This window comes from Talpa europaea, assembly GCF_964194135.1.
Source record: "Talpa europaea genome assembly, chromosome: 12".
Classification (NCBI taxonomy): Eukaryota; Metazoa; Chordata; class Mammalia; order Eulipotyphla; family Talpidae; genus Talpa; species Talpa europaea.
Genome location: NC_140079.1, coordinates 69,854,285 through 69,882,260, shown reverse-complemented (window position 1 = coordinate 69,882,260; position 27,976 = coordinate 69,854,285). Strand labels below are relative to the sequence as shown.

At 45.6% G+C, this 27,976-nt stretch overlaps 1 protein-coding gene across 1 annotated transcript in view; it reads left to right on the top strand.

The window, feature by feature from the left end:
- Positions 1-729: 729 nt before the first annotated feature.
- The window catches only part of LY9 (lymphocyte antigen 9), a gene marked incomplete at both ends in the record, with an annotated part of 38,528 nt that continues 11,281 nt past the window's right edge, over positions 730-27,976 (top strand). Inside the window, 6 exons of the mRNA XM_084250097.1 lie at positions 730-844; positions 5,038-5,367; positions 7,584-7,708; positions 8,658-8,739; positions 9,360-9,542; positions 10,648-10,914. Of these exons, the coding sequence (XP_084106223.1) occupies positions 730-844; positions 5,038-5,367; positions 7,584-7,708; positions 8,658-8,739; positions 9,360-9,542; positions 10,648-10,914 (1,102 nt within the window). The remainder of the gene's footprint in view (positions 845-5,037; positions 5,368-7,583; positions 7,709-8,657; positions 8,740-9,359; positions 9,543-10,647; positions 10,915-27,976) is intronic.

Sequence of the window (27,976 nt, the reverse complement as noted above, 5' to 3'; positions counted from 1 at the left end):
TGACAAGGCCCTTTGCTGGGCTGTGCCAACCTCTCCTGACCACACGTCCCGCAGTTCCCTCTAGACGCCCTGCTCCCAACACACAGAGGACTCGCTCTCAGGGTCCCGTGACTTCAGATCACGACCAGCCTCTGAAGAGGCTCCCTGTGGACACAGCCCATGTCCGCTCCCAGACTTTCTGCGTACACATCCTCTGTCACTATAAACTTGACAGAAGCTACTTAACTGCAATTCCCCCCTCTATAAAATGGAGATGAGAGACAGACAGAAAGACGAGGAGATGGAGAGGCAGAGAGAGCCCGAGGTGAAATTCGCAGCCTCTAACCGAATCTCATCCCTCCTGCCACGTTCTACTCACATCACATCTCCCCTGCCGCATTGGAGGTCACTAAAACCAACCCCAGCCAAGAAGAGGTGATGACACAGGAACAGGAGTACCAGGAAGTAGAGCTCTCTAGGGACCCTTTTTAGGGACTCATTTAGAAACCAAGACGCCTGATGCTGAAGCCAGCGGTCGCCAAGATCAGTCTGCAAATCCCATGAAGGCTCTGGATAAACTTGAGAACTGTGATTTCCAACACACTGAGCACATAAGAGGAGTGTGTGGTGCCAGCAACAGATGCAGACACACATGTGTGCGCACACTTGTGCACATACACACACACACACAAACACACACACAGTGTAAGTACTTCCTCCTTCAGGCTGATCTGAAAGTACATCATCGCAATGGCGCCAAGAAGACACACAGAAGCCTGGACCGTGTGGCCATTCAAGCCACGGACGGGTCAGCCACACATCTTCTCCCCCTTCCTGTGGACCCCTGTCCTCCTCCTGTTCATGGGTAAGTCCACACTGATCACGTCCCCTTACTGCAGTGTTCTCTGGTGCTGCTCACATTCGCTGCTGGTAACTTGTCTCTTTGCAGTAATTATTACGATGGTTCCTCTTTATCCTGAGCTCTGTGTGTGTGTCTGTGTGTGTGTGTGTGAGCTTGTGGACACACAGTGTGAACAGGTGACATTGTAGCCTGGTCTCAAATAGCTGGGCTTTTTTTTTTTTTTAAAGATTTATTTATTTATTTATTTATTTATTTATTTATTTACACATGCACTGGGTAAGTGAGAAGCGCAAAAGGATGAGAGAATTCACCAGAGCCAGAGCAGGGAACAGAACAGACTGACTGACTGAAATACACAGCTGAGGGGAGCAGCAGGCATGGCAGGAGAGGTCTATCACGCCATGTGGGACCCTCACCTGTAGCTGGGGATCGAACCGGCACTGCAGAGGCTGCGGGCAGCTTAGCAGCCCAGCACTCAACCGCTGCGCCACCTGGGAAGGCCCTCAAACAGCTGGGCTTAGACTGTTCCTCTTAACTCATGTTCTCCTGCTAATAAATGTCAAGTGATGACTTTGCTCCTTGTACAATGTGTTTCCACAGAAAGATTCGGGAAATCCATCTGTGGGAGTGGCAGCTTCTTTCCCCAAGGCCTCTGGGTAGAAGAAACAGATAGCACAAGGGTCCTGAGAGCAGGTCGGGTGGGCCAGAGTGGGGTGCAGTGGGGTGATTTCTAGAAAAGCTTCTGGATATGTGGAAGAGAAACCTCAGAGCCTAGTTCCAGTCACTTCAATTTCATCTTTGCTCACTAAAGAAATATAAGAAGCAGGGGCCTCCCTGGTGGCGCAAGGGCTTGAGTCTCACCACTAAGAGGCTATCCGCAGCCACTGCAGCACAAGTTCTGTTCCTGGACGGGGAGCTGACCTATGTGACGCAGCCTTCTGACTGGCCCGCTGCTCCCCTCAACAGTATATTCCAGTCAATCTGCCTGTTCTCCCTACTCTGTCTCTGGTGAATCCTCTCACTCCTGCATTTTTGATCTGCACCTCAGTTCTTATGGGCATAAATAAATAAATCTTAAAAAAAAAACAAAAAAGAAGACTTTGGGGTGTTTCTTCCTTTTGTTAGCTGAATCTGAGTTAACTTCATCCATTGTCAGCCTAGCCCCAGAGGAGTGACAGTGAATTTCAAATAGTTCAAGGTAAAGCTGTTTCCCTAGCTGGCTCCCCTGAGCAAGGTGACCTCAGCCTCACTGTGTAGGGCTAGAAGGGAGTTTCTTTGATGCTTTTGTGGCTCTAAGGAATTGTTTCAGGAACACAGGAGACAGTGGCAGAAAGTCCCCCTGCTGTGATATCAGGAACGTTTGAGTTAAGTCCTGGTTCGTTCATTTACTAGCTGTGTGAGCCTCTATTCCTTAACTGTGGAATGCAGTGAGCAAGATTGTTCTAGATTCAAGATGATGCCTATAAAGTGCTTGCACCCAGTCGATGGGGCCATGATAGTTAATATAATCACAGTTAAGAATATTATTTAGCAACCATTAACGGATGGGCAAGTCAAATTCAGTTAACACAATCTTTCAGCTCCTTTGATTACTTGTCAGAGGGCATAGTTTAGTGTGAGATGGATGATACCTGGCCTCCTGTCTACACTGGGAGCTGGGTAGCACCATCAGGATCCTCCCCATCAAAACCATAGCCTGCTCTCCTACTGGCATTCTGTGAGTGTCAAGCACTTTATTTACTCTGATGTGAGGAGAGATGAGGTCGAAAAACAGATGCACCCAGGCAGGACTCTGCACCTCTGGGTGTCCAGAACATGAGACATTGTCCACTCTGTGGGGCATCAAGCACATGGAATCCACGCCCAACAACTGACCAACCTGTCATCTCAGTCAAGTGGTTCAAACTGTACATTTCACCTCCCCATCTGTAAAATGGGCTAATTATTGGATAATTTTGATTGAACGAGGTGATTTCTACGAAGTGCCTAATGATGCACATAGCAGTCGTAAGATGTCTCCCGGTTGGGAAGAACTCGTTTCTGGCCGTCCCGGACCAACGCTGTGCCAACTCAGCGTGTGCCTTCTGAATCTGCCCCCAGAGTCCATCTGAACCGACCTTCTCATATCCAGGGTGCCCAGCCCTGTGTCTCTCCTAACTGCTCCCCCCAAGGCCCTAGTGCTTAGCTAATGGGGGTGTGTGCAGAGAAGCCCTAGTGTGCACCAATCAGGAGCCTCCTCACTCTCTGCAAGGGCTGGATCTGGGCTTTGAGTGCTCCCAAGTCTGGCTGCATCTCCCAATCTGTAATTTGACCTCTCCCCTCTCCCAAACATTCTGTACTTATTTTTCCACCCAGAATTCCTAGAGTAGTCAGGTCTTGAACCCATCTGATTTGGTCTAGGATTTTCAGAGCTTCTCTAGGACCTCACGTGCCCAAGAATCTGGGGATCCAGGCTGGAGCCACCCAGCAGATGCTTGGAGTCCTTATAAGGAAATGAGATGTCCTGGCAGGAGACAGGGATGTCCTTTCCAGGGTGTCCTGGAAACCTTGGTTACAAAGTTCATCGGGGATCTGGTCTTTCCAGAGATGAGGATATCTGGAGCTCAATCAATGTTCCCCAAACCAAACCTGCTCCTAAGGACAGATCAGATTTCTGGCCAAGCCTAAGTCAGTCTGAGAGCCCTGGACAATGATGAAAATGCAGGATGAGGTGGTAATGAGAGCTCTTCTTTGTCAAAACATTTTATTAGGTGTTACATTAAATTGAACTATTAAATTCTCAAACATTCAGAAAACTTGAAGGAATTTTGCCGTGGGTACTCAGATACCTCCACTGGGCTCTACCCTCAATGTTTTCTTTTATTTGCCTTACTGCACACCTCTCCACCTCTCCAGCCATCCACCAGTCCATCTTATTTTGAAAAGATGCTCCTTTTTGCTCTATTCATTTCTGATGATTCACAGCAACCTGTTTTCATTTCATCTTTGCCATATCCCTTGAGGAAGATGGCACAAGTGTGAAGATTTCCTTCTTATTGACAAGTAAACTGTAGGAATGGAGAAGAAATTTCTCCCACTCCACTAGGTTCTTCTCAAGCTGCACAAACAACCAAATTAACATCAGGCAGATTAGTAGGAGAAATGAACAAATTTAATTATGTATATTTGGGGAATGCACATATGAAAATGGGCATGTATATCTTGTGCCAAGGAATAGGGTCAGGAGCTAGAGCTTTAAGGAGAGAGCAGAAGACTCACATGATGAGAGGCGAGTCATATGATAAAGATAAGATATAATCATATGATAAGATTAAATGTAATTAGATGTTTGCTCACCCAAATAGAGAGATTTCCTTGTCGGAAGATATGTTTCTGGTTCAAAAATAAAGCAAAGTAATCTGGGTTAATAGCCCCTATTTTCCTTCTTCTATATAGGTAAGGAAGTGGTAAAAGTTTCTTGTGAGACTTCAGAGTCTCAATTGAGCTCAACTCAAAATAATCCACCTGCCAAAGTGACACATGTTGAGAGGCCTGTTCTGCACATCTCGCTCAGGCTCGTCCTTCAAAACTGATCCTTAGAGAAATTCAAAAATTCACCCAGAGTTACTAATTCCCCCCTAACAGAAACCTAGAAGGTCTATTTTATTTGATCATTGCTATTTGTGGGAGAGGGTTTTGTAAGTGAATGAATGAGTGAATGAATGAATGACTTTGTTAGGCAAGAGACCTCAAGACAGGAGGGCGGGATCACATTTCATTTCTCAGCATCTGACATTCTCAATACACATCTATTGAATGGACAAATGAGCGACTGAAGGCTGTCATGAAGAGTGCGGCTGCTGGGCCTCCCCGTTGGCGCAGCGGTTGAGCGCTGGGTTGCGAAGCTGCCCGCGGCCTCTGCAACGCCGGTTCGATCCCCGGCTGCTCCCCGGCCACCGGAGGAAGGTCTCGCATGGCGCACAGACCTCTCCTGCCGCCCGCTGCTCCCCTCAGCAGTGTACTTAGGTCCTTCTGCCTGCTCTGCTCCCCGCTCTGGCTCTGGTGAATTCTCTCACCCTCCCGCGCTTCTGACTGTACCCAGTGCATGTATAAACAAAACAAACAAATAAACAAATAAATAAAACATGCCTCTATAAAAAAAAAAATTAAAAAAAAAAAGAGTGCGGCTGCTTTTCCATCTCTCTCTGTATCTGCAGGACCTGGAGCCTCTGGAGAGGACTCAGCTCAAAGACAGAGAGTGGCAGGAACGCCAGGGGGTTCGGCAACTTTCCGCCTCAACATCTCGGTGGACACACAGATTGAGAATGTCGTCTGGAATGGTCCTCGTGGTAGTCTTTGTTTGGCATCAAAAGGAGATGTTAACCTCATGGACAAAAGCTACAAGGGCCGAATAAAGATCCTCCGCCCTGGCTATTCCTTGTCTCTCTACAACCTGACCCTGAAAGATGCAGGATCCTACGAAGCCCAGATAAACCGAGATGGTTCTACAGTCACCACTTATGAAGAATTTACCCTAGGTGTCTACGGTGAGTTCTGCTGTCAATTTTTTTTCTCTCCAGGAATTTTTCTCTCTAGGATAATAGGATTAGCACTTTGGTAATTTTTACCCAACACCATAATATACAGAAGTTAAGCGGAAAGCATAACCCAGTGCAGTTGAATCATTTGTATTCTTTTCAACAACTCTCTGTAGGTATACTTGACCCATCACAATTAGTCTGTTGGGATTACCACAGATGGGGGACTTAAAGAACAGAAACTGTGCCTCCCTGGTGGCCTAGGGATTAAGTCTCAGCAATATTATCACCACTACCACCTGAGTTGGATCCCCAGCCAGGGAGCTACCCACATGGCAGAGCAGACCTCTCCTGTCTCACCCACTGCTCCCCTCAGCAGTGAATTTCAGTGAATCCACCCATTCTTCTTCCGACTCTGTCTCTGGTGAAACCGCTCACTCCCTGCACCTCTGACCTACACCTCAGTTTTAAAATAACAAAAAACAATCAGAAATTAATTTTCTCACTGTTCTAGAGGCTAGGAGTCCAAAATCAAAATGTCATCAGGTTTGGTTCCTTCAGAGGCTTCTCTCCCTGACTTGCAGATAGCCACCTCCTCATTATGTCCTTGTTCAGTGGGCCCTCTGTGCTGCGTCCTAACTTCCTTTTCTTTTTTTTTTTTTTTTGCCTCTTTTCTTGATTTTGTTTGTTCGTTTGTTTTGTTTTGTTTTATATTTTTTTACATCATTCTTCATTTTGTACAGTGTCTGCTTTCTCATCAGGTATAGTCCCCGGGGAATTCCCACCACCCATCACCAGTGTAACATCACTATATTCCCTTGTGTTCTCCCCACCCCTGTTTTGATGCTACTCCCTCCTCTCCCCTGCAGAATGTCTCTGGTTTAGTGTTGCCGGTTGATTTTAATTTTGACTTTTTATAATTTTTTTTCCTGATCCCTTATTTGGATCCTTCACATTCCTCCTGAAAGTAAAGGCATCAGGTATTTTTCTTTTTCTTTCTGGCTTATTTCACTGTGCATGATCCCTTCCAGCTCCATCCATGTTGCTGCTAATGGCATGAGTTTATCGTTTTTGATTGCTGAGTTATATTCCATTCTGTATATGTACCACATTGTCTTAATCCAGTCATCTATTTTTGGGCATTTGGGTTGTTTCCATATCTTACCTATTGTAAACAGTGCTGCTATAAACATAGAGGTGCAGGTGCCCTTTTGAATTAATGTTTTTCTGCCCTTTGACTAGACCCCTACAAGTGGAATTGCTGGATTATATGGAAGTTCCTTTTTTAGCAGTTTGAGGAATCTCCACACAGCTTTCCATAGTGGTTGGACCAGTTTGCACTCCCAACAGCAGTGTAGGAGAGTTCCTCGCCAACAATTGTTGTAGCTAGTTATTTTAATATGTACAATTCTCAGGGGTGTGAGATGGTATCTCATTGTGGTTTTGACTTACATTTCCCTGATTACGAGTGATAGTGAACATTTCTTCATATGCCTGTTGTCCAGTTGCATTTTCTCTTTGGAGAATCGTCTTTTTCGCTCCTCTGCACATTTTTTGATTGGATTGTTTACTTTGTTTTTGTTGAGTCTCAGTTCTTTGTAGATCTTTGTGATCAGTCCCTTATCATTTGTATTGTGTGCAAAAATTTTCTCACAATCAGTGGCTTGTCTCTTTGTTTTGCTAAATTCCTCTTCTTATCAGGACATAAGGACACCAGCCTTGATGGATTAGGGACCACCCAAATAATCCCATTTTAACTTAATTACTTCTATCTCTATAGTTTTGTCTCTAAATGTATTAACATTCTGAAGTTTGGGGGATTAGGACTGAACACATGAACTTTGAAGAGGACATTATTCAGCCCTCAACACCATCTCCCTATCAGGTAGTTTGACATTTTTTTTATTGATTTGTAGGTGCCTATATACACTAAGGAAATGGAATTCTAGACAGCTAATAGAAATAGCAATATATATAATGACACACGGACAGTGTATGTGATATCATGTGTGTCTAATCTCTGGAAAGATAATAAGAAATTCATAACAGTTCTCACCTCCAGAAATGGAGGCACCTCGTCTGCGTGGGACTAATAGCCAACGCCCCCTGGAACAGGTGATGCTGACTTCTCCCTCCTGCTCCCAGGTGCTATTTCCACCTTCTCTGGGTCTTTCCCTGTTGGGACAGGCTCTGAGAAGTCTCCCCATTGATATTTTTCTCTACAGAGCTGCTACGGGAGCCCCTAGTAACCCTGAAGTCTGTGGCTGTGTCTGAGGATGCCTCATGTACCATCACTTTGATCTGCTTTGTGCAGGGGGAAGGGAAAAACATTGACTACAGCTGGACCCCTGTGGCCCCCATGATTCTGAATCCTCCATGAGTTCCACTCTCACCTGCCGGGGACCAGCCTCCGGCAAAATGTCGTGTCAGGGGTTCCTGAAAGGATGAGACGGCCTAGGCGAAAACGAAAGAACTGAAAACTTAAGGGCTGAGGGGAAGGGGATGAGGTAGAATGAGGAGACACTGACACTTGGTGAGGTGCTAGTATCTTCTGCCGAGAGACTCAGCAGGTCTTTTTTTATTCATTATTAGTAATAATAATAAGGAAATACATTATCATGTGTAAAGCAAAAACAATTAGTATATTATATTTCCCATAGACTACTGGCCCCTACAGGTCTCAGCTAGATGGCAGCTCTCAAGGTTAACAGATAATAAACCAAACCTAACATTAAAGCTACTTATTTTTTCATTTAGACAATTATTAAAAACAGTGAATAACCGCCAGTGCATCCCTATCAGCTAAAGTCTAAGCATCAAAGGACTATTCTATTCACATGACCTTCAGCCGGAGACCAGCTGCTGTTCAGCTATCAGAACTTTTTTCTACCTAGAAATTCCTTAACTCAAATAGCTTTATTTAAAAACTTTCCCAAGAAACTTCAAGAGAAGGCAAAGGAAGGACCTATTATAATTATTGTATTGTAATGCTTGTCAGGCATGTTAAATAAACCATCTCCCATTGTCAAGTGGGCCAAACTGCCCAACAACTAATTTCTAAACAGACAATTTTCCATGCTATTTACTTACAGTATGCTGATACATATAATTTATTGCCTAATATACTTTGTGATAAATTTTTCTCTATGTCCATGAACAAAAAGCAAAGGGATGTCAGATCTTCAGCCCCACGGTGTGAGGCCCTTTCTCTTAGCTGCTTGTCAGTATCCTATCTGGCTGGGGCAACAAGGCCTCCTGCAGCACTCACCATCTCCTGGGTACCCTGTGGCCAAGACCAGCACAGGTCCTATACCTGCACAGCCCGGAACCCAGTCAGCAAGAGAAGCTCCGACCCTGTCTTTGCCCGGCAGTTCTGTACAGGTAGCTGACTCTACTTTGGCCCTTCAGGGGATTACAGACACAGTCTAACCCTCAAAGTTCTGGCAGGACACAGATAGGGTGGGGTGAGAACAACTCCCTCCTTCTCTATCCTCAGGAGCCTACAAGAGACTACCAGGAGACTTGGGAATTCCCCAGGCACTGTGAAACTCTGGGTACAACAAGGCAGGGGAGAAGGGTATGGTTGAAGAGATCCAAATTGTTCTTCTCTTGATGAGGAATGTCCCCTGCAGTCTTCTCAAAAGATCAGAGAGGGCAGATGAGGCCAAGGTGTGCCCCAGGCAGATCTAGGTTCATACCTCTTCATGACCTGTGGTCAAGGGAGACCAGCAGGGCTGCCTCATGGGAGGGAAGTAGGGTCTGGGCAGGAGGTGCCATGGGGCTCCCATCCCCTTCAGGTAGACTGAAGGTCAAGGGACAGTGCCAGTGACTGGAGTGACACTGTCTTACCTCTGACTGCAGATGTAGGAGGACCAGTGGAGGAGACAGTGGGACTCCTGGGGGAGTCCATCATCCTGCCCCTATCACTCCCAGCCAGTCAGGACATAAAGAGAGTTCTCTGGATTTTAACACATCTGTTATCAGCACATGGGGAGAAATAGCCACAGTCGACCCCGACACTCAGTCCAAGGTTCCTGACAAGAATGAGGTAAGTGTCTCCGACCAGGACCACTCCCTGGAGATTAAGCAACTGAGGATGGAGGATGCCGGCCGCTATCACGCCTACGTGTGCTCAAAGGACTCCAGAGTCACCAGTATGAAGCATGTCACCCTGTTCGTCTATGGTGAGTTCTGAACAGGGCACCCAGCGTAGATAATCCCTGAAAAGGTTCTCCTATGCTTTCTTGCCCACCAGCCTCTTGCCTCGGGCCTCTCCTCCTACCAAAATGCCTCAGACTGTCAGGACTGCTATTCTGTTCACAACAACCAATTCACAGGAAGAAAAATTACAACCAGCATCCAGGCAAAACCTGCCTGCCAATGCCCTCTTCTGTGGGTTTCCAGTTAGGCTTCAGTGACCAGCTTCCACTACTTCCTCCCATCCTGCGCTGGGATCAGGTGTCAACAGTAACTCACCAACCTGCATTTTATAGGCGTTACCATTTGGAATAATGGTAGAGCTGGCTAGGGTAGAATCAGAGATAAAAGACTTTGGTGTCTAAAGACCCTGTGACTTTCCAAGAGGGAGGGCTGCTCAGCTCCCCCGACTGTGAGCTCCACCCAGCTCATTTTGATGGTTTGCATGGTTTATGTGAACCAGTTCCTTCATCTATGCATTGAGAAACAATAAACTGACTTCCCTCGGGTTTGGGGAAAGAGAAGGATCTAAGAACCTACGAAAATTTTCACCACCATTGGTCCTGTCAAAATAGGCAGCTGTTCAGCCTGTCCACATCTCTTGCACACTGTGACGCAAATATAAAATTGCCAACATTTATTGAGCGCTGACCCTGCATCAGCACTGTGCTCATCTCTCCATCCTCATCTCATATCACTAACTAGGTGGATGATGGATCATGCTCAAAGCGTGAGCCTTGTAGGGCCCTCCAAGCACGTGCAAGAGTTATGCTTATTGGTGTTACCAATTTGCTGGTTCTTTGCAAAGGCTCTACGAATAGCATGGTATCTTTCTTTTTGTCTCATTTCATTAATCCCTTTATTTCACATCTGAGCATCAAAGGCCCAAAGAAGGTGATGTGATATGTCTGAGATTTCATAGCTACGAGGGAAAGGCAGGTGCCTTCCAAAATGCCCGTGGCTCCCAGAGGCGCTTTCCCAGCCCTGGTGCAGTGTCAACACACAAGCTCTTGAATCTATTTAGAGTGAGTGAAGGGGTGGTGACCGCCCATGGACGTGGCTCTGAACAGCTCTGCCTTTCTCCTCACACAGGGAGGCTGAAGAAGCCAAAAGTCACCCATAACCAGACAATCACAGAGAATGGCTCCTGCACGGTCCAGCTGGCGTGCTCAGTGGAGGATAATGCACCCAATGTGAAATACCGCTGGACCTCGTCTCTGCAGAAAGGAACTGTCCACAAGGGATCGAACTTCCAGGCTTCCTGGAGGCTTGGGGAAAATCACCCCATCTTCAACTGCACGGCCAGCAACCCTGTCAGCAACAGCTCCCAGATGTTTGTTTCTGGGGACATCTGTCCAGGTCACTGTCTATCTCTGCTCAGTCGGGCCTTGGGGCCACAGGGCCTTGGATCCATGGGTCTGCGTTCTGAGTGGTTCTTTATGGAACTGAGGGAAGGAATGTGAGTGGCATCCTTTAAGGCAGCACCTTCCAATCGAACACAGTGGAGTGCACACACTTTGCTTAACCTCTCTTGGTCCCTGGAGTAAAAGCAAAAACAAAAAAAGTGAAATTAGTTCTAATAATATATTTTAATTTAACCCAAAATGTCATCATTTTGACATGCATCCAATGCAAAAAATATTATTGATGAAATAGTGTATATTTTATTTTTCACTGTCTTTAAAATCCAGTATGTATTTCACACTGACAACAGATGCAAAATGTTCATGGGAAGTGCTGGATCTCTATTCAGATTTTATAAAATTACAAGTGAAAAATAGATTTACATATCCAAGTTATTCCAAACATATTTATCAATCTTTCAATGAGGATTTGAGTAACCATTTTAAAATTAAAAAAAAAATTTAAAGATTTACTTATTTATTTATACAAAGCACTGGGTACAGTCAGAAGCGCGGGAGGGTGAGAGAATTCACCAGAGACAGAGGGGGGAACAAAACAGGCAGACCGACGAAATACACTGCTGAGGGGAGCAGCAGGCACGGCAGGAGAGGTTGCGTGCCATGTGGGACGCTCACTGGCGGCCGAGATCGAAGCAGCGCTGCAGAGGCTGCGGGCAGCTTCTTAGCCCAGCGCTCAACTGCTGCGCCAGCAGGGGAGGCCCTAAAAAGTTTTTAATGAAGTGATTTCGTTCCACATTTCAGAGGCTCATACCATGAGTCTTAGCTATGGTATTGGGCAGTGCTGCGTTAGAGGTTTGGGGAGCAGAGTGGATGAGAAGATGACATGGGAAGGGGTGCAGCCACAGGAATGCAGGCTGTGTGCGTGGCTAGTGACTAGAAAGGAGGGCTGGGGGCTCTTACTAAATGCCAGGCTGAATGCAAGAATGCAATCGTGACACAATCCATCTTTACAATAACTCTCTGTGGGGCCTCCCCAGTGGAGCAGCGGGTTGAGCGCAGCACTGTGAAGCTGTCCGCAGCCTGTGCAGCACGAATTCGATTCCCATCCAGCCAAGGAGAAAGCCAGGTGACATGGTCAACCTCTCCTGTTGTGCCCGCTGCTGCCCTCTAGTGAATCTTCTCACCCTACAGCCTTTCTGGCCTGTACCCCAGCTATTGTATAAATAAAAAATAAATCTTAAAAAAAAAAACAATAATTCTGTGCTGCAGATTCTTAATATGAGGAGAATGAAACAGACTCACAAAGGAGAAGGGACTTGCCCAAAGTCATACAATAAAAACAGGTGGGAACCCTGTGCTCTGCTCATCTTGGGGAGGAAGAAGAGAAATAGGAAGGTCTGCCCAGGATGTGGCAATGCTAGGTCAGGCTGTGGCTGGCAGGTGGCTTTAGAACTGTGTTTAGTAGAAACTTGTAATCTTTCTATCTGGAGCCCAGAATTCCCTTGATACCATTTGCAGAGAGGAGTGTAGGGTGATGGATAAGGCATTTCCGGACCCGGCAGCCTGCATTAAAATCCCAGCTCATGCACTTAAAACTGTGATGCTGAGCCAGCCATGAACCTCTCTACCCAGGGTTGGTGTCTACCTGATGTTCTGCTATAACTTTTTTTAAAGATTTATTTATTTATGCATACAAGAGCTGGAGTACAGGTCAGAGGTGCGGGGGGGTGAGAGGATTCACCAGAGACAGAGCAGGTAACAGAACAGGCAGACTGACTGAAATACATGGAGGGGCGAGGATCAAACTGGTGCTGCAGAGGCTGCAGATTGCTTCCTAGTGTGGTGCTTAACCCCTCGCGCCACCAGGGAGTCCCTATGTTATATCTTCCTGCCGAGAACAAGACCTGGCCCATAAGGGTTGCAGAATAAGTGAATGAAAGGAAATATTTTCTACAATAGCCTGGGAGGCAGGGAGGAAGTCCATTATGTTCTGTCCATTATTTGCACCAGTGACCCTTATCGTTATGTATGTTAACACCACTCATTTCCTCTTCCCAGGACCTGGGACAAGCGGGGAACGTTTGATTGTTCTCTCCGTGATGGTTTCCATCCTTGTCTGCTTTGGGATACCTGGATGGTGCACTTGGAGGCAAAGATAAAGAGTGGGTTTCTGAGATCAATGGCATCTGTCAGCACTGGGCTACTTCCCTGGGGCCTTTGATGACTTCTCTGTCCTCTCCTCCTCCCTTCCCATCCTTTCTTTCCCAAGCTCTCATCTCTTCTCAAGTGATGTGGGGAGGGTGTGGTTTGGGACTCTGCTGCAGATCGTTGAAATGCAGCTCAAACTAGCTTAGGTAAAAGTAGGATAGGGGTACACAGGAAGTGATGTGTTACTTGGGACTCATATAACCAATCTTTGGGGAAGGTAGGGTAGGAGATGGCATTAGAGACAAATGTGGCCAGAGCACTCATTTCTCATCCCTGCTTGTTCCTTTGAGCCACCAGGAGAGGGGCAGGGGCAGAGGCATGGAGCGTGACAGCACAGCAGCTGGTAGCTCCACTCTCACGCTTGCCAGTAGCATCAACAACAGGAACAGAAAAAAAATATTTCCCTCCAATTCCAATTTAAACAATCTCAGCAATATCTCCGATTGGTGCAGCTATGGGTCATGTGACCATTGCTTGGACCAGTCATTGTGGCCAAGTGGATGAGCTGTTTTGATGGGCAGCTCCCTCAGAATCTCAGAATGGTAAAGGGAAGAGGGCCCGGCAAGAGCAGGTGGGTTAGAGCACATGGTGGGGCACTGGAAGAAGCTCTGGAAGTCAGCAAACCTCTCCAGAGTGCTCCCCCAGCTGAAGATGGCCCCGGACTCTGGTCACCTTCTCCCACAGCATGTGCCACATCGGGGTTCACCTTTCCCTAAAGGCTTTGTCCTGCCCACTTCCTGGAAATCTCCCCTTCTCCTTTGACTCTCACTCAATCAGAAACCTCTCTCTACCTCAGTCTACTGATAAACCTTCTCTTGCTTGGTTTTCAGGTTCATCTTCAGTCTCCGCCCTCAACCAAGAGAGGACTTCAGCTGTCCCACCAGGTAAAGTCACCAATGACGCAGGCTCTGGGTCCCTAAGCCAGATGGAAGCTGCCACTCAATGTGTGGTTGGCCGACCAGCAACGTGGGCTCATTCAGGAGCTTGTTGGAAATGCAAAAAATGTTTTTAAAAAAACTCAAAGTTGTTCAATTACATTACTTCTCTGTGACTGATAATCAATCATTAGACATTTATTTTTTTAATTTAAATTTTATTTTTATATTCCCCATACAATTACAACCCCCTTATTTTGACCCCAATCCTTCCTTTCCCCAACCCCCACCCTCCCATAGAGTGTCTATTGTTCATAATTATTTGTTGATTTTGATATTTTCTTTCTTATAGTTATTCTTTTTCCTGGTCCCTTATTTAAGTTTTCTAGATTCCTGCTATGAGTGAGACCATCCGGTATTTTTCTTTTGTTTTTCTAGCTTATTTCGCTGAGCATGATCCCTTCCAGCTCCATCCTCAACAGACATTTATTGAACACCTTTTGTTTGTCCAGAACTGTATTGAGTGCCAGGAGGATTCTGGTTTGTTTAAGTGACTGTAGAAAATGTTCTACATGACTACTTAACTATGTGTTTAGCCCTCATGGGTTTTCAGACATTGGAAGTGGGGGGTTTCATTCTGACTGGAGATATCGCTGCCCTGAGGTAGACAGGAAGATTTCATGAAAAAGTAATTGGATTGGACCTTAAAAGATGGATAGAATTTGTTCAGTGAACACTTGTCTTGTATGGAATTTTGGTTCCACTGAACCATCATCTGCCTCTGGTCCTTATTTCTAGAGCACGGTGGAAAGCTTAGCCATTTAGGGACTCCACCTTATCATTGAGGCCACCTCTGCCCTTTTTACTGTCCTCCCAAAACTGCTTTCCCCTCTGGGCCAGCCCATGGTGTTGGGTCAGTACAGGTCAATTTAAAAGTCACAGACATCAGTCCCTGCTCTGTATCTCAAAGGTTATGAGACACCACTAGTCTAGGCCAACCTGCATGGCTCCATCCCAACCCAGGGACTGAAGAACCCTAGACCTCCCCCACCCACAGAGCAAGTAGGAATCCATGCATCTCCTCAGTCACACACATGACAGCATTTATCCTCTGCCTCAGAATTTTCAGGACCAGGAATTCTGGTGTTGGGTTTCCTTCAGTCATTATTGCCTACTTGATCAGAAATTCCCAAACCTACCTTACTTATTGCTTTCTGACCCATCACTGCAGGGCATCTCAAAGGCTTATGCTGCTCTCCAGGCATTGATGATACCTTATCAGGGCCTGTCTGCTCCCTAGAACTTTCTCTGAGCAACTTAGACACAAGATGCTCAGAACTCTTGGACATGGATCTGACAGACTAGACCATTACTCTGGAACATAAACGTTCCCTCCTAAATTATCTTATATAAATGCTTATCTCGTTGTTCCAGCTAGGACAGAGACTAGGGACATGAGATAGTACCTTCTTAAGAGCAACATCTTTAATGGTCATTTTGAATCCCCCAACTTTCTGCACTCAACTGTCTTGTGTCTCTGTTACAGAGCCTAACCCATGGCCCATACTGTTAGGAGATCATTACTGCCTGCTGCGTGCACTGTCCCTCAGTCAGCCATGGGCCCTATTTCTATCTAAGGCTGGGGCTGTGCTAGCCTGGCCTCCCCTTCCTCTCAGCCATACAGAGGAAATCGGAGCCTTCCAGTCTTACTAACAATATCCTGGTGTGTCTCTTGGCTCACAGGTGGCGCCACCACTGCAGAATAGCCCAAAGTCTTCTGAAATAACCACCTATGAAAATTTCACTTAAAAAGAAACGCAGTGCTGTCTCCCTCCCTGCCATCATTGCCTGAGCTTCCTGCAGATGGCAGGACTAAGGAATTTCCCTTCATGTCTCAGAGCTGCTTGGATTTGAGCCTCTCCTCACCCCCTGCACTTTCCCCAGCCCATGGAAGATCCAGACACCAGCTCCATTTAGGGCCCTGGACTTTAAGATGTGTTTCTGCAACTGACTCCTTGCACAACACAGCTCCCCTCTCTCAGCTCAGATGCACCCCCCACCTCCTTATCTCTGCACCTCAAGTCAACACGGTTGAAAGCACCTGGTTGGAGCTGCCGTCACACCATCTACTAAACAGTCACTCAAGAAAATCCCCACGTGAAGACAGAGGTCTTGGTAAAATCATGTCCTCTGCAGCAATTTTTAGGGCCAGGAATAACCCAAATGTCCATTTAGCGAGAATCCAGCTAAATACATGAGAGCAGAATGCTTGTTCCTTTGTGAAGGACAGAAAGCCTGACATGTGCTCATGGAGATGGGCTCTGAGTCTCTGAGATGGACTCCACTGGAAGGTGGAGAGACAGTGCAGGCCAGTGTGCACTGTTCACTGCCAGGTGGGTTTTTTAAAATGTATATCTGATAAACTCATGCCACTCGCAGCAACGTGGATGGAGCTGGAAGGGATTATGCTCAGTGAAATAAGTCAGAAGGAATAAGAGAAATATCAGGTGATTTCACTTATTGAAGGAACATAGGGAAACCAGACAAGGGGTCAGAAAAAAAAAAAAAAAGACAGAGCCAGCAGGCAAACTGTAAATCAGAGACAATCGCAGGGGAGGTGGGGAGAGAGCAAAACAGGAGGAAAGAGCACAAGAGTCCATGGTGACCGTTCATGGGTGTCTTGGTGGTGGCAATTTTATGGGCACAACACCTCAGAGGAGAAATCACACTGTATACAAGTGAACCTCTGGTGGCACAAGGGGTTAAGATGCAACCTATGAAGCTGTCTGCAACCACTGCAGCACAAGTTTGATCCTGGTCCAGGGAGCTACCCACATGGTGCTGCAGACCTCTCAGGTCTCACCTACTACTCCCCTCAGCAGTGGATTTCAGTAGATCCACCTCTTCTCTTCCCCACTATGTCTCTGGTGAATCCTCTCACCCCCCACACCTCTGGCCTGTACCCCAGCTCTTGTATGCATAAGTAAATAAGTCTTTAAAATAAATAAATAAATAAAATATACAAAGGGAAAAAGGTATATCTGAGAGCTTATGTAGATAGAAAAGTTCTGAATGGGAGAGGGGGCGGAGCAACATGGCGGCGAGGAGACGCTGCGAGTAAGATCTCCCATTAAAAAAAGTTAATAGGGAGGAAAAGCGGCAGGTCCCAGTGAGAACTGGGACACGGAAGATAAAAGGACGACTCCAGCAAACTGCCCGAAGAAGAAAGTTGCCATAAAAGAGGACGAGAAGGGAGGGAAGCGCAGAACCCTGCTCCCCTCCCCCGCCCACAGAGGCGGCACTCTCCGACCGGCAGAGACGAGGGAAACAACAAACCAAAACGCCCAACAAGAAAAACGGATGCAGCAAGTGGGACTGTGAGTGGAAAGGAACTATTTCAGCCACCACACCCCGTGAACGGGAGCTGAGGCGAACCCTGCAGGATCCGCCGCGGAGGTGAGCTCCACGCGCCATTAAAGAGCGCCCCGCCCACCAGGAGGAGACCAGCACCAGCACACAGCCCCGGCCGCCCGCCCGGTAAGCTTGCGCTAAAGCAGCGCTCGGATTGCAGCTGCCCAGGCCCCTGCGCCTGCGACCTAGGCTTGCGGGGAGACGGCGGAGGCCCTCCCTGAGTGAGCAGGAACAAGGTGCCCAGGCAGGGGAGCGGGATTCAAAAGGCGCCATTCCCGCGCCACTGATCTGGGCTACAGCCCGCGTCCTGGAACTGAGGGCTTTGGAACTGAGACCCGGGCGGAGGCCCTCCCTGAGTGAGCAGGAACAAGGCGCCCAGGCAGGGGAGCGGGATTCAAAAGGCGCCATTCCCGCGCCACTGATCTGGGCTACAGCCCGCGTCCTGGAACTGAGGGCTTTGGAACTGAGACCCGGGCAGAGACCCTCCCTGAGTGAGCAGGAACAAGGCGCCCAGGCAGGGGAGCGGGATTCAAAAGGCGCCATTCCCGCGCCACTGATCTGGGCTACAGCCCGCGTCCTGGAACTGAGGGCTTTGGAACTGAGACCCGGGGCACGAAATTAGGGGCGTGGGTTCCCCACGACGGTGGGGCACAAGGCAGACACAGCACCCCAAAGCCGTTGAGGTGTACCCTACCATCCCCGCTCTGCTCCCTGTCCCACGGGGTGGAAAATCAGCTCCCCAAGGGCTCTAGGAGAGATCTCTGGTGCCACCTAGCGACTTGACCCCAGCACAGGCTACTGAAGGAGCTAGTGGCCAGCTGGGGAGTTAGCCCACACCGGGCCCCTTCTGAACAAGTAGACTGAGCCCACAGGGAGAGCGAGCACCCACAGCCGGGGCAGACCAGGCGCGCAGAAGAGTGTGCCTGAGACCAGAAGCGCAGGGAGTGTGTCCCACATCACCATTTTAGAACAGGGACATTTCTTCAGTAAAGACTACCTGCAGAAGGCTTCCTCAGGAGCCAGAGGTGAGCGGGGGAAGTTCGCCCACGCCAGACCCCCTCTGGCCTGCAGTCCAAGCCCAGAGGGGGAGCAGGAACCCACCGCCGGGGCAGACCAGGCGCACAGGGGAGTGTGTCCCCACATCGGCATTTTAGAACAGGGACCTTTCTCCAGTAAAGGCTGCTTGAAACTGACAGATGACTCCTGGAAGAACCAGAGGGGAACAGAGAAGCCCACCCAAGATGCCGGCAAGTCCCAACAACACAGTGTCCCAACGCATACGGCAAATTAGAAAACAGACAGTAGGGAGGAGAAGAACCACACGCAACCTAGCAACTCTCCAGAGAAAAAGCACACCACAAAAAGAAAGCCAGCCCCCAGATTGCAACGACAATAACTTGGAAGAATTTCTGAGCCTTCCAGAAAGAGAATTTAAAATTGCCGTGATTAAAAAACTGACAGAAGTCATAAAGGAAAACAATGATAAGGGAAAAATAATCAACGATCAGAAGAATGCAATTGAGTCCCTAGAGAGGGAAAACAATGGTCAGAAGAAAGAAATTGAGTCCCTAAAGAGGGAAGTAAAAGAAATGCAGGAGATCAAAGAATTAATGGAAGAACTAAAGAATTCTGGGAAAAGCAATGAAAGCAGAATAGATGAAATGGAAGAACGAATAAGTAATCTTGAAGACACAGAAATAAAAAGAACCAAAACAGAAAAGGAAAGAGAAGTACGAAGGAAAAAGAATGAAGAAAGACTTCGGGAACTATCTGACTCCATGAGGAAAGGAAATATAAGAGTTATAGGAATACCAGAAGGAGAGGAGAGAGATGTAGGAACAGAGAAAATATTCAAAGAGATAATTGAAGAGAACTTCCCAAATGTGAAGAAGGAGCTGAAAATTGATATACAAGAAGCAAGAAGAACACCAAACTTCCACGACGAAAGGAAAAATACAGCAAGACACATAATAGTAAAGCTCCCAAGAATCCAGGACAAGGAAAAAATAATGAAGCTGGCAAGAGGGAAGAAACAGATAACATTCAAAGGAAAACCAATCAGGCTGACATCAGACTACTCCGAAGAAACACTACGGGCAAGGAGAGAGTGGAGGGACATAGTCAACAGACTCCAAGAAAACAGATGCCAACCAAGAATACTCTATCCCGCAAAGCTCTCCTTCCTCTTTGAAGAAAGAATATGGACCTTCCCAGACAAACAGAAACTCCGGAATTTCATTGCAACTAAACCCCCACTCCAAAAAATACTACAAGGAGTCCTAAAGCCAGAACCTCAGAGCGACGAATAACAATGAAAGAAGGCCAAAAAAAAAAAAAAGTTATTAAAAGAATAAATAAATAAAATCAAAGGAAAGACAAACACAATGGCAAATACAGATGTTAACATATCAATATTAACTCTAAATGTAAATGGACTAAACTCTTCAATAAAAAGACACAGAGTTGCAGCCTGGATTAAGAAACAAAACCCAACCTTTTGCTGTCTCCAGGAAACACATTTAGCTACAAAAGATAAAAATAGGCTCAAAGTTAAAGGATGGAAAACAATCCTACAAGCAAATGGACCAAAAAAGAAAGCAGGAACAGCTATACTTATATCAGATAAAACAGATTTCAAACTCAAAAAGATAAAAAGAGACCCCAATGGTCACTACATTATGATCAAGGGGACAATACTTCAAGAAGAAATAACACTCATTAACATATACTCACCAAACGAAGGAGCACCAAAATATATCAGACAACTGTTGTCCTCTCTGAAAACAGACATCAGAGAAAACACATACGTAGTGGGAGACTTCAACACACCACTATCAACAATGGATAGATCAACAAGACAAAAAATAAGTAAAGAAACCAAAGCTCTAAATAAAGACCTAGAGCAATTGGGCTTAACAGACATCTATAGAACACTAAACCCCAAAAAAATGGAGTACACATTTTTCTCAAGCGCACACGGATCATTCTCCAGGATCGATCACATACTGGGGCACAAGACAAACATCAACAGATACACCAAGATTGAAATCATATCAACCATCTTTTCTGACCATGAAGGCATCAAACTAGAAATAAACCATAAAAAGAAGGCAAGGAACTTTCCTACCTCATGGAGATTAAAAACCACACTACTGGAAGACCATTGGACTAATGAGGAGATCAAAGAAGAAATTAAAAAATTTTTTGAATTGAACGACAAGGAGGACACCAATAGCCTAAATGTATGGGATGCAGCAAAAGCAGTAATAAGAGGAAAATATATAGCAATAGAAGCTCACATCAAGAAACAAGAAAGAACGCAAAGAAACAACCTAATCTCGAAGCTCAAAGATCTAGAAAAAGAACAACAAAAAAACCCCAAAACCAGTAGAAGAAAAGAAATAATAAAAACCAAAGCAGAAATAAATGAAATTGAAACTAAAAAAACAATCCAAAAGATCAATGAAACCAAGAGCTGGTTCTTTGAAAAAATCAATAAAATAGACAAACCCCTAGCCAGGCTCACAAAGGAAAAAAGGGAGAAAGCACAAATAAACAGGATCATCAATGAAAGAGGAGAAATCACAACGGACACAGCAGAAATCAAAAGAATAATCAGTAACTACTATGAACAGTTATATGGAAACAAGTTTAACAATCTAGAGGAGATGGACAAATTCCTACAACTCTACAATCACCCAAAGCTAGATAAAGAAGAAATAGAACACCTAAACAGACCAATTACAATTAGCGAAATTGAAATGGTAATCAAAAACCTCCCCAAAAACAAAAGCCCAGGACCTGATGGATTTACAAATGAATTCTACCAAACATTCAGAGACGAATTAGTGCCTATCCTTCACAAACTCTTCCAAAAAATTGAGAAGGAAGGGACAATACCAAACACGTTCTATGAAGCCAACATTACACTAATACCAAAACCGAACAAGGACAACACAAAAAAGGAAAACTACAGGCCAATCTCCCTAATGAACACTGATGCAAAAATCCTGAATAAAATTTTAGCTATCAGAATCCAACAATGTATCCATAAGATAATTCACCACGACCAAGTTGGATTCATTCCAGGGGCACAAGGATGGTTTAACATCCGAAAATCAATCAACGTTATCCAACACATCAACAAAAAGAAATATAAAAACCATATGATAATATCAATAGATGCTGAGAAAGCTTTCGACAAAGTGCAACACCCATTCATGATAAAAGCCCTTGAAATTCTTGGGATACAAGGAACATACCTCAACATCATAAAGGCCATCTATGACAAGCCAACAGCCAGTATCATTCTCAATGGTGAAAAGCTGAAAGCAATTCCATTAAGATCTGGAACAAGACAAGGATGTCCACTCTCACCATTGCTTTTCAATATAATACTGGAAGTCCTAGCCAGGGCAATAAGACAAGAGAAAGACATCCAAGGAATCCAAATAGGAAAAGAAGAAGTCAAACTATCACTATTTGCAGACGATATGATATTATACATAGAGAACCCCAAAAACTCCACAGAAAAGCTAATTCAACTCATCAATCAGTTCAGTAAAGTGGCAGGATACAAAATCAACACGCAAAAGTCAGTAGCCTTCCTATACACAAACAATAAATCTGAAGAAGAAGAAATCAAAAAGACCATCCCTTTTGTTATTGAAACAAAAAAAATCAAATATTTGGGAATAAATCTAACAAAAGAGGTAAAGGACCTATACAAAGAAAACTATAAAACACTGTTAAAAGAAATAGAAGAAGACACAAAGAAATGGAGAGACATCCCCTGCTCATGGATTGGAAGAATAAACATTATTAAAATGGCCATCCTTCCAAAAGCAATATACAGATTCAATGCTATTCCAATCAAAATTTCAATGTCATTCTTCAAAGAAATAGAACAATTATTGATGAAATTCATATGGAATCACAAAAAACCCCGAATAGCCAAAGCTCTCCTGAAAAAAAAAGAAGGGAATGGAGGCATCAGACTCCCAGACTTCAAACTATACTACAAAGCCATAATCATCAAAACTGCATGGTATTGGAACAAGAACAGACATACAGACCAATGGAATCGAATAGAAAATCCAGAAATAAACCCACAGATTTATGGTCAACTAATCTTTGACAAAGGAGCAAAGAATATGCATTGGACCAAAGAAAGTTTGTTCAATAAATGGTGCTGGGAAAACTGGGTCGCTACATGCAAAAGAATGAAGCTTGACCACCACCTCACACCATACACAAAAATCAACTCAAAATGGATTAAAGAACTAGACATAAGACCTGAAACCATAAAATATATAGAAGGAAATATAGGCGAAACACTACATGATTTGCACATCAAAGACATCTTTACAGACACATCACCCAAAGCAGTGATAGTGAAGGCAAAGATAAACAGCTGGGACTATATCAAATTAAAGAGCTTTTGCACAGCAAAAGAGACAATAACAAAAACAAAGAGAAACCCCACCAACTGGGAGAACATTTTTGCACCCAACACTAATGATAAAGGACTGATCACAAAAATCTGCAAAGAGCTGATGAGTCTCAACAACAACAAAGAAAATAATCCAGTCAAAAAATGGGCAGAAGAGCTTAAAAGAAACTTCTCTGAAGAGGAAATGCAAATGGCCAACAGGCATATGAAAAAATGTTCAATATCACTTGTCATCAGGGAAATGCAAATCAAAACTACCATGAGATACCATCTTACACCAGTGAGAATGGCACATATTAAAAAAACTAGCAACAACAAATGTTGGCGAGGGTGTGGAGAAAAAGGAACTCTTCTGCACTGTTGGTGGGAGTGCAAACTGGTCCAACCACTGTGGAAAGCTGTGTGGAGATTTCTGGACCTACTAAACATAGAGCTTCCATATGACCCAGCAATTCCACTCCTAGGTATTTACCCAAAGGACACAGAAACATCAATTCCAAAGAACACCTGCACCCCTATGTTTATAGCAGCACTGTTTACAATAGCTAAGCTTTGGAAACAACCCAAATGCCCAAAAATAGATGACTGGATCAAGAAGATGTGGTACATATATACCATGGAATATTACTCAGCATTCAAAAAAGATAAACACATGCAATTTGCTGCAACATGGATGGCGCTGGAAGGGATCATGCTCAGCGAAATAAGCCAAAAAGAAAAAGAAAAATACCGGATGGTCTCACTCATAGCAGGAATCTAGAAAACTTAAATAAGGGACCAGGAAAATGAATAACTATAAGAAAGTGAAAATCAAAATCAACAAAAAACTATGAACCAGAGACACTTTTAGGGGGGCGGGGGCGGGAGGGGAGGGATTGGGGTCAGAATGGGGGGCTGCAATTGTATGGGGAATATAACAATAAAATTTATAAAAAAAAAATAATAATAATAATAATTAGCAAAATCAAAAAAAAAAAAAAAAGAAAAGTTCTGAATGGAAATACAATACAAAAAAGTTGTCAGTTCTAGGGAAGGAGCGGTACTCTCAATTGAGAAGGTTGCTTTGTTCTACTGCATACTTTTTTTCACTGCTGAATTCTTTTGACCACATGTACATATCACTCTTTTGATATCCTTTAAATGTGTATTACTCTCTTGATATATTTTTCAAAGTGCTTCAAATGCCTCCTTCATTTGAATTTCCTCTATTCACTCAAAAGAACATCCCTCCTCCTCATCTAGTCTGGAGGCAGAATGGCCAAAGTATCTCCCCTCTTCCCCAAAGTGCAGCTTTAGCTCTGTCCCTGCACCGCCTCTGATGATCTTCATGACATTCACTGTATTTAAGTTCCAGGACAAGCGCCACGTGAAAGGCCACAGCATGGGTCAGTTTCTCCAGCATTCCCCTGGACTGCTCTGACCACCCTGTCCTTCCCTGCCTTGCAGCCCTTTGATGTCCTTTAAAGTTGTTCTGCTCTGATGCTCTCCTGCAAGTGGGCCCTAGGTCAGTGTGACTCTTGGCCTGCAGCAGGGACCCCCAGGGGGCAGGCCATGCTACAACCACCAGGACCTTTATTACTGCCTGTTCACTGGTGCTCATTGTAAAATTACCTTAATCCACTCCAGAATAGACCATCCCGCCCGCCCCCCCCACCCCCAAGCCCGAGGCCTTTAAGGTCTCCTCTGCTCCTTACGAAGATCTGGTCTCTTCAAGATCTGCACAACCCAGGACACATGAGAGGCCAGCAACACCCAATGGTCAGTGGCTCTCTGTTTGCCTGGGCTCTCCCAACCCCCATCATTTCCTGTTCCCTTTGCTCACCAAACTCCTTGGCTCTGCAGCTCAGCTCCCAGAAGGTGCCCTGGCCCCCAGAGACCCTGTGCGTGTATTTCCCTGGTTTTCACTCTTGGTGCTTTCCCCAGGCTGTTGTCTGTCCACACTTGTCCCCAGGAGGTTTGCCTGACCACACAGCCCCTGGGGTAGAGGGATCGGGTGGGGCACAAGCAAGTGCATGCAGTATCCACACTGCCCCCCAACACTAGACCAAATGACCCTGGGGTCTGGGAAGCCTGGAATCTGCTGTTGCAGTGTGAGATACTGACAGCTCATCAGGCCAGACCTCCTCCAGCAGGGGTTTATTGGTGGCCCCCAAATTCCCTTTGGTGTAACAGAGGGGAAAATTACAGACTATGGAAAAGACATAAATTTTATTCAGGAAAAAAATTAGACACACTCTGAATAAAACCACAGCTTTATATTAATTTCCAAGTTAAATAGAGGGCGGGGCCATTGAAGAACCAGTTCCCCCTGAGTAGGGCCTCTTCCATTCACCCGTGTCTCTTTCCTGGGTTCAGCCAGAGTCTCAGCTTGGTCTTCACAGTCTTACTGAAGGGGCTGGCCTGAGATCTGTGGGTGCCCAGCATGGGGTTCAGTTCCCAAGTGCTCAGAGGCCTGAGTCCACCCTCCAGTGTGTGTCTGGGGAGAACTCACTAGGACTCAGGTTCAGACGCCGTTTCTAATTTGAAGAATTTTCGAAGAAGTCAAAGCAGATCTCTAATGCTGTGTTGTCAATTAAACATGAATCTGTAGACAATACTGCTCTCTTGGGCCTATGATCAGTAGGGCCTGGGCTCCCGGCGACTTTTCCACTCAGAGATGGGGCTGCTTCACAGCAACTACTTTTACTTCTGCTAACTCTGCCTCGCGACCAACAGGCCAGAAGTTATGAGTTTAACATGGGGAGGGGAGGGGTCCTGTAAAGTCCATGTCTGCCCCACTGGAGACACAACTAATGGATCCACAAGCACAGAGGGAGCAGTTTCCCTCCCTTGGGGTCACCTTTATCTTTCCTTCCTTTTTGGAAGATGGTCTGGGCAAGGGGAGGGTCCAGAAATGGAGTCACTCCAGGTGAAAGAGGAGAGGACACAAGAATAGATTAGAGAACCGGGGGATGGGAACCTTGGTGCTAATAAACCGCCCCCCACCCCCAACCGCTACATTTACACAGCACTTAATAAAGTTCCAGCACTTGGATTTACTGTGTGGTCTTTCATGAAATACCCAATTTCTCCACCACTCTTGTTTGGTCTGTAAGCGAGAGACACCGTTTAAGAGCTTTGTTCTTATAATGGCTGTTAAAAATCATTGCCAATACCAACAGTACAACACGAGTGAACACCCATGTCGTCTCCAAACTAGGAATCTTCTAGAGACTGGGAACCATGTAGAGACTCATGTGATGTCCAAGCAGACTCCCAACGCAGACACTGACACATAAGAAGTGAGATGGGCTGCACCCTTAGGAATAAATACGAAAGTTCTCCAGCTCCTTGCGGCTCAGTGGGTTGTGGGCTTTGGGCTGTCTGTTTCCAACCTGTGGAAGAAAAGGAGAACTTTAGCTCTTACCACTAGGAGATCATAACCAACCTGGGGGTATGAATTATTATCCTCAATTTACAGATTAAGAAAATAAAGCTCAACAAATAACTTGGGATCAACAATTAGAAAAAGTAAAAGTGGGAGACGGTTTGAATTCAGGTCTGGTTCCAGTTCTCATGTTTTTTAACCATTCTTCTTCATGACTCCCCAAGATTCCTTTGGCCCACAGTGCTCTCTACAACCCTGCACTGTCCACTGGCTTTCATGTGGGGTACCAGCTAAAGGGCAGGAATCCCAGCAATGCCCACCCACTCTCTCCCTGTGTCCAATGGCAATATGCATGGAGAGGGGTTCTCCATGCCTCAATCATTTGGGGTATAAACTGAAAGCATAACTGTTACAGATACACCTCCATGAAAAGGGGGAGGAGGACTGGACGGGTACCATTGTCCCTGTCCCCACTCACATTTGACTGTGTTGGGTTGCAAGTCCCAGTATGCCCTGAACAAGACTTCCTGGAGTGGGGGTGGGGTAGGGGTGGGGGGGAGATGCAGATGGGAAATCGCAAGATGGATTATGAAGAGAGGGGGAGTAAAGCAAAAAGGGGAGACACAGAGGAGATTCAGAGATGGGCAGAGATGTGGAAGAGAGACACACAGAGACTCTTGGAGAGTCTCTGGAGAAGAGACACGTGGGTGACACATGGGGAGGCTGCTCCTGTGCTTGGCAGAGACAATGGTAACTATTATCTTAATCTCGTGGTGGATTATTATGGCGTATATTTTGAATTTTGAATCTCTCCTGCTGTCCTAGCCCAAGCTCTCCTTCTGCCTAACCCCTTGTTTGTGGTTCTTTGACAGAAGGCACTTGTAAGAAGATTTCAAGCCACAGTGGCTTTCTCAGGCTGAGCTTGTTTGGGAATTTGCCCATGAGGTGATGGGTAATTTCTGGAGTTTTATGAGGAATATCCTTTCTTCTCTCTCTTGCCACACACCAATTATATTTGAAAAAAAAAATTTAAAGCATACTAAGAGTATGCTTTCTTTGCCTTGTGCATGCAGATAGACAGAACCCTTTTAGAGCATGCACCCCTTAACAGTGTGGGATCCCTGGATACCCCTCGGTCATAAGCTAACACAATTATACCCACCTCATGTTGTTGTTCTGCAGGGATTAAATGGGATATTCACCTGAAGCCACCGGCAAGCTACTGTTTACATAATAAATCTCAATAAATCCTGTCCCTACTTTCCACACCCTAAGTGACCTGAGGGGAATCAATTCAGCCCCCAGCCTCAGGTCACCTTGGTACAGTGTCCATCACAGTAGCAACCTAACATCACCTATGTTCTGGAATTACTTGCAATTACTTGCTAACTTTGGAAAATTATTTAGATTCACTTGTCCTCCCCTCTTTGCCCTCTAGCTCTCTCCCCCTACCATGCACACACCCATTAGAAGAAAGAGATGTCCATTGTGTGACCCACAGCAGGGAGACCCACCAATGTATAACTCAAGCTCCCCAATAAGAAGCAAACCCAATACATGATATGACCTTGGTGTGACTCTCACTCTCCTTGGGCCTCAGTTTTTGGGTCTCTAAAATGAAGATTTGGATTGGAAGGTCCCTAACCTTCCCTACAATGCTGAGAGACTCTGGATGACTTTTCACAAGCATAAGACTTTGGGGTAATGTTATGGGCACTAAACCCATTCAGGAGGAGTTCCAGAA